General features: G+C 40.8%; 1 protein-coding gene across 1 annotated transcript; it reads left to right on the top strand.

The window, feature by feature from the left end:
* Positions 1-961: 961 nt before the first annotated feature.
* LOC134172462 (astacin-like metalloendopeptidase) lies at positions 962-10555 on the top strand. Its single transcript, XM_062635560.1, has 11 exons — positions 962-1030; positions 1260-1288; positions 4217-4269; positions 5077-5148; positions 6149-6283; positions 6904-7021; positions 7729-7907; positions 7990-8074; positions 8475-8602; positions 9603-9718; positions 10149-10555. Exons 1-11 carry the CDS (start codon positions 962-964, stop codon positions 10458-10460), a joined length of 1296 nt encoding a protein of 431 aa, XP_062491544.1. The 3' UTR covers positions 10461-10555.
* Positions 10556-12248: the final 1693 nt, after the last annotated feature.

Genomic DNA, 12248 nt, shown 5'->3' with positions numbered 1-12248 from the left:
CTGTAATTCAGTTTCCTTCTCCATGCATGGAAAACGAACTTTGACATGGAACAAGTGTGTATCAGAGACCAGACAATTCCCCAACTAGACCACCTTCAGCAAATGGTTCACCAAGCACAGCTTTGCTGGAAGAGCTTGCAACAAGAGCTTTTTGTGACAAGAGTCCCGGTGCCTGCTGGTTTACCTTTTACAAGCATTTCTTCTGCTCATTTCTTCCTACATCCACTTCTGGACAAGAGCATTTCAACAAGCAACAGGTCTGTTAATCATTCTCAGAGTGAGTGAAGTGCTGCTTATGTTGTTGCCAGCTTTTTTCCCTTCTCTGACTGCTGTTCACCTACAGCTGTCAGACTGCCAGGAATTATGGAACACAGGAAACATTCCTGATATTATGAATTATCAGGGAACAGAGAGGAAACAAAGATTCTACTTACAGAACCATAAGCTGAGAAGATGAAGGATGACTTCTCAAGGAAATCAGGCATGACTTCACGGAGTAATGATGTATTGCATGTTCTAAAGCAACACAACACTCTAATGGCCATCTGTGCTTTCTGTGACATGCAGAAAAAAGCCACCTACCATCTGAAATCCCAGCAATGCAGTACTCTGGAAAGTTATCTAGGAACAAGGGCTTCCTAGGTGGTATCAGTCAAACTGAGCACTTACAGAAAGATCCTCCAAGAAACAGAGGAAGTGCATGGTGGCACAAGCATGAGGCTGATCCAGCTCTAGAGAGTATGAATGACAGCATGAAGACAAGGGATGCTATAGATCACAGTGACAGCGATAGCACAACACCAGAGATGCCCAGAGGCTAAACAGGCTATTGAGGCTGCAAAAGAAGTTTGCTTCCTGCTAGGATTCCCATTGGCTGGAGCAGGTTTCCCCCCCTGGCAGAGCAGGTATATCTAGCGGCAGCGCTCCTGAACGGGTGCTGGTGGTCTGTCAGGACTGGAGAATGGATCTGAAGATGTTCCTAGTCTTCACTGCCTTTCTGCTTCACGCTAGCTTGGGCTTCCCTATTCAGGTGAGAGCAGCTCCATGCAGCTGTGCTCCGTCTTCTGACCTGTTCTTCCTTGGAGTGGTGCTATGGAGACCCGTTTTGATAAATTTCCTTCAAGAAAAATATAAGTAATATAATGATATATAAAGCAAATGTAATAATTTAGTTCCTTCCTTTGGCCTGATTTTGATGCTGTTGTTGCTGCATTTATGAGCTGTGGGAGAATAATGCCTTTTACCTATTGGTTTTGCAGGAGAACTATGAAAACAGCACAACAAGTAAGTAGGACTTTTACTGTGTTTTAAGGACAACTGTTAATTCTTGACTGTGTATCATACACTTTGTATGTGAGTGGCTTGGCTTTGGAGCATGTGAAAGCATTGACTCGGGCATTTTGAATAAGGCCATGTTTCTTAGTCTGTTCTGGGGCTGATTACAGATGTATTTTCATATGGAAGTGCTTTACACATACTTTGGGGTATGGCTTGTTCAGTTAATTCAGATGTGCTTTCACAGGCTTGAAAATAGCATTTTAGTAAGATATTTGGATATTTTTCCCTTAAGTTGAGTGTTACAAAATGACTGCTACTCATTTGCCTCCTTGCCTACCTGGTGCAGCATTAAGAGAAAGAGAAGTCAGGTGTCAGAGAAATCTTTGCATTGTGCTGGGATAGAAAACAAATAGTACGGGCCTAGCTGGGAAGCTTTTGTCAATTCACAAAATAGAATGGGATAATTGCAGATCTCCATAGAAGGTCAATGGAAATAAATCTGTAGGTGGATTTTAACTACAGCAGGGAAGGGGGTGATGAGCTGTGAGAGGCAGAGGCCTTGGGAAAATAGAGCACTGACCAGTTCTTCTTTTGAGCTGTCATTTATGGCATGGAAGCAAAGGGGTGTTGTAAAATTACTGCTCAGCATATTTGGAGCTGGCTGAGGGACATGCTTGAGTTCAAAGTAGTCAGTTGCTGGGACTCAGAGTTGCAGCGTGACTGGGACAAATGCATACCATGAGTTTTAACTTATCATTGTTACAGCTTTTTGTGCCTTTTTGAAGCATCTCTCAGTATTTACAGTGCAGGGAAAATGCAAATATATCATTCTGAAGGCTGTACCACACCAGATGTTTATTTGATGAAGGATGTGGCAGACGCCTTCTGTGATACCTCATCTGAGTTTTAAAAAGGGGTTGCAGGCTTTATGTGCCTAGGAACCTGGAGCCTAATTTCTCTTGACTTTGACTAGTCTATTAATCTAATGCATCTTGAGTGCATGGATTCTGAATCTGGTCAACCAATTCAAAAACACACTTTCCTACAGAAAGTTTTATATGCCATGGATCTTCCTGGTGGGAACCGAGTGAACTTCTCTATAAAAAACCCCCATCATTACAGTAGACTCCCACAGTCATGTAACAGACGTGACAATGTAGAAAGACTGAAGCTTTTTTGGCTGAATAGAAGCAATTCTGTTGCAGGTTCTACATAGATTCTGAGTAGGAGGAAGTCCACTCAGCACTTTTGGTCAATAACAACTATGAAAAGGGAAAGATGCTTCAAGGTGTGACAGAGCTTGGTACATCTGTTGAAACTATGTGTTCAGAAAGATAAGGAACATGGGTAGGCTTAGAAATAAGAACTATTTGCCTAAGTGTTCTTTTGTCAGTGTTGGATGGGGTAAAAAACAACAAAAAAGGCTTTATATTTTGACAAAGAAAACTGCAATTATTGGCAAACTGGAGGAGATTGCCAGACAGGTTTGGGGCACATTCATCATACTTAAGAACAGGTCAAACAAACCGTGGACAGGAATAACAGTTTCTGCCTTAGGGAAAGCAGACAAAGAATGACTCCTGGAGGTCCTTGCAATTTCTAAACTTTTACGACATTCTAACAATGAAGATCCTCCTCATAAACCAGATCACATTTTCACTTCCATGCTTGTATCTAAAAGCTGACTTCTGATATAAATCAAAAGATGTTACACTAGAAAGAAATTTCAGGACTCAGAATGATTCCAAGCTGCTGCCAGGTACATACTAAAGCTGAGATTATTTGCCTCATTGCTAAATTATAGCCTTCATCCCATGTTATAACTTTCCTCTTTGACACTGTGGAACCAGACAGGATTGTTGAGCTGGTTAGCCTGCTCCTCTTGCAGTGCAGTCTAGGGGCAGAGCATATTTTGGTCCCTGGTTTCTTTTGTCACTTTTCACACTGATAAAATGCTTTGCTGATTCCTCAATGGAACATGACCAGGTTTCTGTCCCTTAGCAAGATATACTAGGAATTTTCATGGCTCTTTGTCTAAATATCAGTTTCTGTGTCCATGTATCAGTTAATGCACCCCATTCACCTCCATGCAAGAGGAATTGCCAAAGGCATTCCCATGGCTGAGGAGGCCTGAGCTATTGAGCACTGTGAAGTTGCATTCAGAAACTAATTCACTTCTTTTGTTTCTCTCTTTTCTTCCTTGCTTTTTGCAGCAACAGAACCTGCTGAGGTAAGGACAGCTAAATGAGCTCTTTTAACTACTTTGGGGTTCAGCATTGTGGAAAGTGAGCTCAAGACTCATGTACTCCACTCATATCTTCATCTGTGCAGGAAATACTTTTCCAGTCAACACTGCAACAGAGTGAGCGGTTTCCATCCCTATTCCATTTGTTGCTCCACAATGCCCAGATACTTTCCACATTCCAGGATGCTTTTGCCTTCTAGAGAAGGGTCATAGAGAAAAAACAAACTCCCTTTTTATTTATACAAGGCAAGAGAAGTATGGCAATCTGCTTTGCTACAGACATGACCCTCACAGCTGGGTACCAGCCCCACAGTTCCCTAGAAGCAGTGTGTACCACTGTATGGTGAGGTGATACTGGGAGGATCTGAAACTTACTGCACAAGTCTCCTTGGGAACATCATCTAGTGGGAGATGACCCTGCCTGTGGCAGGGGGTTAGAATTAGATGATCTTCAAGGTCCCTTCCAAACCAAACCGTTCTGTGATTTTATGAGTCTATGATTCCCTTTATAATATCCATATTTGCCAAGATATCAAAGAGGAATATCTACCACAACATGGTACTTCTTTACAAATGATGCAGTATATAGAAGCTCAATACCGCACTGGTGGAAGATAGTTTCAGTGGTTGCCTACACAGCTGTGATCTTTGCATGTTCTCTTATTTAATATTTTTGTTATAATGTAAAGTGAGAAATAACACTAATGCATCATTGTTTCAGGTTACTACACAAGAGGATATATATGGTATGTATTACTCTACCTAAATATAAGTATTTGATAGGAGATACTGATTGTTAGCTACCCAAATCCTGCAGACAATAACATGTGCTTAACACAGATTGATCTTAAGGAAGAAATTGTAAATGAATGCACTCACCATATTTCATGCAAAGCAGGGTCTTTTGGTTTTGGCCAATCTCTTGGCCTTACTAAAAACCTCAGCTGTAATTTCTACTGAAAATAGCTCTGCTTAGATAATGCCTTGACTTAAGTCATTTCCAAAGGTTAGAGAAAGCACAGAGGCCATGTGCTTGTGCTTTTATTGATGTCAAGACTTACTGCATAATGCTCAGTGTTGGCTTATTCTACTTGTCCCTGATGCTTAGCTGTGGACATCAATCAACCCCATGGAACAACAATACATTTTAATTTCATTGGTTTCAAGGGTTTTTCAAGAGGTCAGCATGACCAGCAGCAAGCAGCAGGACTCCTTCCATCCTTTTGCCCTTGGTGTTTTATGCTGGGGGGTTGAGTGTGAACTGTGCATGCAGAAGGAAAACTGTGCTGTTGGGGAGAGAGGGGAAGATTGAAAGAGAATGGGGTTGGGGGCTGGATTAATGCCAAAATAGCCACAGGTGAAGGTTCACAAGACTGTACCATTGGGCAAATAGCTACACGACTGAATCCCATGCCAGTCCCTTAATAGGTTTTGCATCCATCACTGTAATCAAGACCCAGTCTAAGAAAGCTCCTGGAAAATCACCATGCTAAAAATCAGGATTTGCATTTTCCATAGAAATGAGAAAATGATCTTCTTGTATTTCTGTGCAGAATCTCCATCACCTACAGAGTCTGACACTGAGGAAGAAGTTATTTTTAACAGAATTCTGAAAATTAACAAAGGTAATACCACCAAATCCCTGCTTATAATGGGTGTCTCTACTGCTTTTTTTTGGGGTGACGTGGGAGTTACAAGTCTCACCACAATCTGTGCAAGTATTTTTCCCATCTTGCACACCATCATGTAAGAGATGCCCAGAGTCAGGCCACTGTGTGGTCTGCTGAAGCCCCATGGCATCTTGAATCTATAGTGTCAATATGAAGATGATATCAGGTATGGAGCCAACAGAACTATGCAGACAGCTCCTTCAGCTTTAGCTCTCCACATCTTTGTCATTCTTTGGCCATAAAAAGAGAACTTGGATATTTGGATGCTTTATTATTTAACTGCTTTTTTCTTGAATGCATGCATCACTTTCATTCAGTCATAGTATGTCTTTATAGTACAGACTCCTAGATAAGCTATAGTCAGTTCCATGCTCCCTGCTCCAGACTTCCTCTCCCTTGATTCTTCCAAACATTCCCCTTTCTATTAGCTTGTCTTTCTCACATTTTCTCCTTCAGCAGTTATTTAAGAAGCTTTACTACTGTCTAGAAATGGACACCAAACCGTCCTACAGTTTTCTCTAGACAACACTCACTTCTCTTTTTGGTTTGATTGCTTTCTTGGGTTTCCTTATTGACATCTCTCGTCTTTCCCCAGCATCCTTCCTGGGGAGATTTTTGATGCCATTCATTCAGTGTCACATGATAGATGATGAAATAGTACCAAAGTACAACATCCCTCTCACTATTGCAACTGTGTTTGGTCATTTCCTGTCTTGCCATAACCCCATCCAAGAGAGCTGGAGCTTCCCACCTCTTCTCTTAGATGAGGACACAGCAGCAAAAGTAGGGATGCATTTGAAGTCCATCAATAGCCCATTTCTCATGCTAGCCAGGAGAAGATGCTTAGGGAAAAATAGAAAAGGAGGATGAGTAGAGTAACCCTTTTCCAAGGATACTTAGTAGATGTCCAGCAATCTGTGGCTCAGGAATTTCCACCCATCCTCTCTCACAACAGACAGCTCTCAGTACTTACAAGAAGGTGACATAGCTCCACGAAGGAGTCGCAGTGCCATCAACTGTCGCCATTGCAATTGGCCGCAGTCCAGCGATGGGATTGTTCGTGTGCCCTACGTCTTGGATCCTACTTACGGTGGGTGTAAATTTCTATTATTATTTTTACTGGATTTTATTCAATAAGCTTCAGGTAGAAACCTACTTCCAGTAGCCTCACAAATACTTGATTAAATCAGTTCTAAGGATTCACTTGTACTGTGCAAGCACAGAAAAATTGTAAATTACAAAGACCTCAACAGGAAAAAGAAAAAGAGATCAAATATCCTCAAGAAGTTTGCCTCCGTAATGTTTTGGGACTGGTCTCTTGGAGACAAGAAAGATCATTCCTTCTAATGGTACTTGCCAGGATACCTGCCTTTATAAGTCCCATGACTATTGCAGTGTGGCTTCAATAGCCTATTTTTCATCAGCAAAAGAGCTTTCTATAACTGTCTCCAAGTGTCTAATCAGAAGATCATAGAATAGAATAGAATCATAGAATAGTGAGGGTTGGAAAGGACCTTAACATCACAATTACTACTAAAACTTAAAAGGAGTATTTGAGAAAAAAAGGGCCCCACCTGAATCCATTTCAACATTTCTGGATAAAGAGGATAATGCAGGGCTATTAATAGCTTAAATGAAATTAATTACTGAATAAATTAATTATTGGTCCTTGTGTGTTCCCCACCCCCCAATTAACCCTTTCTTCTCCAGAGGAGAGCCACATAAACGGGATTCATGATGCCATGGCAGAATTTGAAGCACTGACTTGTATTAAATTTGTGAAGCGTAAGACAGAGCGTGACTACCTCAGCATTAAATCTGCTGATGGGTAAGTTGAATTAACAAATTATGCTACATTGTTTTTCAGTTCTTCACCACACTTATTCCATGTGACCTTAGAGAGGAAAGAGGAATGGATCTCCTCGCATACCTTGCTAGTGCAAGGACTTGGCGGTTGTATTAGGAACTCAACAAAGACACTGAAGTGATGCAGATCATGGGAAAGCACCATTAAGGTGGAAAGAATAACAAGCTCATGTTTTCTGTGTGGCACTCTTAGCACCACATGTAACACGTTACTGGAGGTCTTATTTGGACAGGCAAAAACCAATTTCAACTTATGAAATAAACAGTTCTCTGAATCACACAGTTGGCTGTCAAGGTGAGAATTAAAGCTTATGAGAGAATTGTTTAACATCCATTAGCTTTAAAGCGCTATTCATCTTCGCTCCAGTTTTCATACAGTGTTCAGTGTTTTGGAAAAACAGCTGTTACTTCTAGGGTCTTAAAGACTCTGTGCACAGAAAGTCAGAATGTAGGAGCCTCCATGCTAATGAATGCCTTCCAGGATGCTTCAGTAATGATCACACTGTTGTTTCCTACATCATGGTCAGGTTTGCCCCTCTGTAGACTATCACAGTGGACAGGAAGGAATCCTTCCACTCCCACAAGACATGTCTGAAGCAAGGTTCTCTGTTCTGTTCCATTTTCTGCCTGACAATAAAGTCTTCTGTTGGTGTTTCATGCTTCTCTCAGCTGCTGGTCCAACTATGGGAGAGTAGGAGGTGGACAGACCGTCTCTGTGATGAAAGGAGGCTGCATGTGGAAAGGAATAATTCAACATGAACTGGACCATGCTCTGGGCTTTTTGCATGAACATTCTCGAAGTGACAGGGATAAACATGTAAAGATCATGTGGGAGTACATCAGTCCAGGCAAGTACTTTTGAACTCTTCAATGCAGAAAGTGGTGTAATACATAGGGAGCATAGACTAAGTACAATATTATATATTCCAGCTGACAGACCAGACTTCAAGAAGTTTGAAAACTCGAATAACCTGGGTCTTCCATATGATTATTCCTCAGTAATGCACTATGGCCCGTAAGTAGCAGCATGGCATTGCTTTTGTTGGAACTTAAATCTTACATTAGAATTAGTTTCTACAATAACTCTTTCCTAACTACCAGTTTCCCCATTTCTCCTTCTGAGACAAACACTGTGAAGCAGTTCAGACAAGCCCCTCTTTAAGATTATCTTATTCACTACCCTTTAGCTTTCCATTAATCAGCCATTCACAGCTGAGCTTGGGAACAAAGGAGGACATCTTGAGATTGACTCTGCTTACTGCTGGTTATGTTAATCAAACCTATTTGAAGGGCACTGCTAGTCACAACAACATGAGCACCATTCTTGTTCTGCCTCCAAAACGTTCCATTAAATCCTGAAAGAAGTAATTGTACCTAAAGAACATTTGTTTTTATGGCTTTGTTTTTTTTTTCAGATATACATTCACTAATACCACTGGGAAAGCAACTATTGTACCAATTCCTGATGAATCAGTCCATATTGGACAAAGGCAGGGACTAAGCAACTTGGACGTGGCCAAAATCAACAAACTTTACAATTGCAGTAAGTGTCTCGGAGCCATCCTTTCATTGTTTACTCAGACCTATTTGGGCACACTGCAGAGACAGCAGTTTCTCATTAAAGAATGTGAGACTACTCACCTAAATTCATAGTACCCACCAAGGTTGTGCAGGGAGAGAATGCCAAGGTCAAGCTAGAGACACATCGTGATTAGTGGGAAGATGCTTTCTGCTTCTAAATTAAATCAGACACATTCACTATATTGGCATAAGGGGCCTAATTGCATACCACATTGTAGCTTCACTGGAGTAATTTGCTTTCTTAGAGCTCAAGAGACAACTATAAATCCCATAAAGAACCAGACATCTCTGTTCCTCATTGCAGTTTGCATTTAAGACCTGAACCAAACCAGAACAGTTATAGGCTTCTCTGAAATGGAAGTTTCATGAACCCTTATCCAGTTTTCAAATGTTTAAGCTGTCATTCTATATTTGGATGTATTTTTAACTCTTTATTTTTAACCTCTGTTAGAAGATATTCTCCCATACAGAGAAATTTATTTAGTCAAAGGGAAAAAACACGATTACTAAAATATTACCCCTTGCACAGAGGAAAGCTCAAGACCTCCTCCTAAGCGTAGAGTTTAAGCACTGCAAAGACATCATATTTGCACTTGACTCTTCTAACATCACTTGACTTTCCCATCTCAGTGGGAAATAACATCACCAACTGCAGTGAGTTGAAACCTCTCACATTTTTTATAGAGGTGCAGAGAGATCCCGTGCTAAATTATAGAGTAATCAATAAAAGCTGATGCTTTTTCTAAGCACTACTTTATTTTCCATTTTGATGTAGATGCTTATGTATCATGTGAAAATTAGGACAATATGATTCTTCATTTTAATCAGGACCTACCAGTACTCTGAAATGAATACTGGCAGATCAGAAAATCGAGACCAATCCATTCTGAAGAGATTTTAATTGCAAATGAATGGAAGTTTCTGCAAGCCTGGTGCTGAAGCAAATGCTGTTTCTTTCTCAGGTCGCTGCAGCACTATTCTTGATGCAGCATCTGGGTCACTGAGATCTGCGAACCACCCAAGAAATTACTCAGATAACACCAACTGTGTCTGGCTCATCCGAACCCGATCCAGAAAGGTAATCACAGGTTAACAGTGATCTTGGAATATGCATGAACTTACTTCTTTATGATAAGCATTTTGCACTTTGTCTGCATGCCAGTTGCCAGATTAAGATCTTTTCCATGAGAGAGTTTTCAGCCTAGTCTCTACTTCTTGTCCTTAAGCCAGGTATGGGCAAAGACAACTGCAGAGTTGTGATTTTGAAAAACTTCCATATGCTGGGCTTCAGGTTTGAAAAATCAAGAGAAAGCAGTCTGAGCATGGGAGCATTCAGTCACAGGCCTGTTAGATCTGAACCCTGCAACTTCAGGGAATGAGTGTTAAGGCTGGGTAAGCAATTCCCATTTGGGCTTGGCTACAGCTTAGATTCTGTCTGTTTTATAGGATATTCCATGAAAGAAGTTACAAACTTGTATAATAAAGGCTGGTTTTCTCTTCCCTTCCAGATTTCATTGCACTTTCAAGCCTTTGAGCTGCAGACAACCAGAGGATGTCAGGGTGATTATGTTAAAGTTTATGATGGATCCAGCAAATCTTCTGCACTTCTAATGGACAAGACCTGTGGATCAAAGTTACCCAATGATGTAACTGCTTCTGGTAATCTCATGCTCGTAGAGTTCGTCACCGATGGTGCTGGTACAGCTTCTGGTTTTGAAGCCACCTTTACTTCTGGTAGGTCTGAGAACAAGGAGAGTGAAAAAAGAAAAACAGTCTGTGTCAATGAGCCTTCCTCTTCACAGAGGAAAAGCATTGTGTGAGGAACTGGTCTTTACAAAAGCCATTACTTTCTACCTTGCCTTTGATATAATGGATCGGTCTTACATTGGTACCATCTAATTCATTCAGGCAGACGGGGTCCATGCTCAGGACCAGTGGTGTTAGCTAGGTGATGTACTGTTCACTTTGCTTCTCAGATACATTGCCATTCCAAAGCATGTGCCATTAAAGATAACACCAATTTAATGTTAGTGCTAGTGTTACTAGCACAGTAGAAAGAGAATAAATCATGATGAATTATTTAAATATATTGTTCCTTTGAGAAAAAGATGCAGTTTTTAATCTCACAGTTCAGAGGGCAAGACAGATCTATGAAGAACCAGGTCACCCAGCCCCATGGCAAGAAAAGGGGCAGTATTTCCATGGTCAGGACCCCCCAAATATATCTGCCTGAAACACTTTTTCTTCAGTTCCATTTAATTAAGAACTAAGGCCATGACTATACAATTAAGTTACCACAGGCTTCAAGTTAGCATGTATCAGCTGGAATAAAGAAAAACCTGCGTGCATGTCTATAGCCTACAGCAACTGCACAGTAGTGCAGCTGGCATTAGTATGGAAGAAAGCTCAGCTCCATTGTATGACCTTGTATTTTGCCATGGGATAAGAACACAGAGTTTGCATAAATCCACTGAAATGTTTAAAGAAACTTACCCACATACCCAAATCAAACAGCAATTTTGCATTGTCTCTATGTAGTATCTATTCCTGTCCATTGTAGCTATGGAAGGAAATAAGAAAACTCCCCATGCCACTTTGATGTGTCAACACCTATAAACCGATCCTAGCTGTCAAATAAAATGTGATTTAATATTTACATATTTCAGAGATACTATGGTTTGTTCAGAGAGCTCTGAAAGCTAAATATTCTTTCATTTCACTTACAGTGAGGATCCAAGGAAAACGCAGCATCCACGACTGACTTCGTGAAGAACTTATTCTGTGAATATTGAAATTATGTATTTCCTCCTTTGCTCTTATCCTGGCTTGGATCAGTATGAAATTTAATTCTATTAAGAATCGAAGTTTTCATCTTCCTGAGAAAGTTTATTCCCCAAGCCATATAGATGTATGAATTCTATACATCCGGCGCGCTCCTCCTTTTGTCTGCACTGTTAAGTTATTACCTCTTTCTATTTAACAATTAAATAAAAAGCTTCATAATAAAAAATGTTTCCATTTCTATTTTTCAAGAGTCCCTTCCAGCCGTACACACGATCAGTGTGCTCTTACTTCTTAGCCCCCTTCATTCAGCCACAGGGATGACAACGTCACCATAGGTTTAGTTAGTGGGCTGAAGAGATAAGCTGCATGCTTTACAAATTCAGTTTATGATCTTCACAGTCTTGAGCATGAAAAGGTCTTAGATAAAGAGCCTTTCTGCAGCCTAACATTCAAGCTTCCAATAATGACATTTAACAACCAGGTGATACCCTTAAATCACAGGAAAGATGGACAAGACAAAATCATTGCCGGTAAAGGACAGGTACTTCCCATTGCAGTTTTCCTTGTACAGTTGGGTAGGCAGGGGACAGTTGAGGGTACCTTTTATCCACAAGCACTTTTAGCCAGCAGATACATTAAGCCTACGACATGACAAGAGGTACTAGATAATGCTGCCGGAGTTCATGCACATCTTCAGTTCTTCAGGCAAGGAGCTAAAGAAGGTTTGTCAGGCAAAAAAAAGCTGAACTCTCCTCTTCTGATCTCATAAGGAGAACAGAGATCTGCAAGAATGGCTGAGCTCCTGGAGAGTTCATCTCACAGCC

This window comes from Pezoporus occidentalis, unplaced genomic scaffold (assembly GCF_034315485.1).
Source record: "Pezoporus occidentalis ecotype Australia unplaced genomic scaffold, CSIRO_AGI_Poc_V1 ctg46, whole genome shotgun sequence".
Lineage (NCBI taxonomy): Eukaryota > Metazoa > Chordata > Aves > Psittaciformes > Psittacidae > Pezoporus > Pezoporus occidentalis.
Note: the sequence above shows the minus strand (reverse complement) of the source record. Positions and strands in the feature narration are given on the sequence as shown.

Coding starts and splice junctions, on each gene's coding strand:
- LOC134172462 (XM_062635560.1), top strand. CDS start 962: ATGGATCTGAAGATGTTCCTAGTCTTCACTGCCTTTCTGCTTCACGCT. Junction 1,289..4,216: donor GAAAACAGCACAACAAGTAA/GTAGGACTTTTA, acceptor ATGTAAAGTGAG/AAATAACACTAATGCATCAT. Junction 8,603..9,602: donor CAACAAACTTTACAATTGCA/GTAAGTGTCTCG, acceptor TTTCTTTCTCAG/GTCGCTGCAGCACTATTCTT.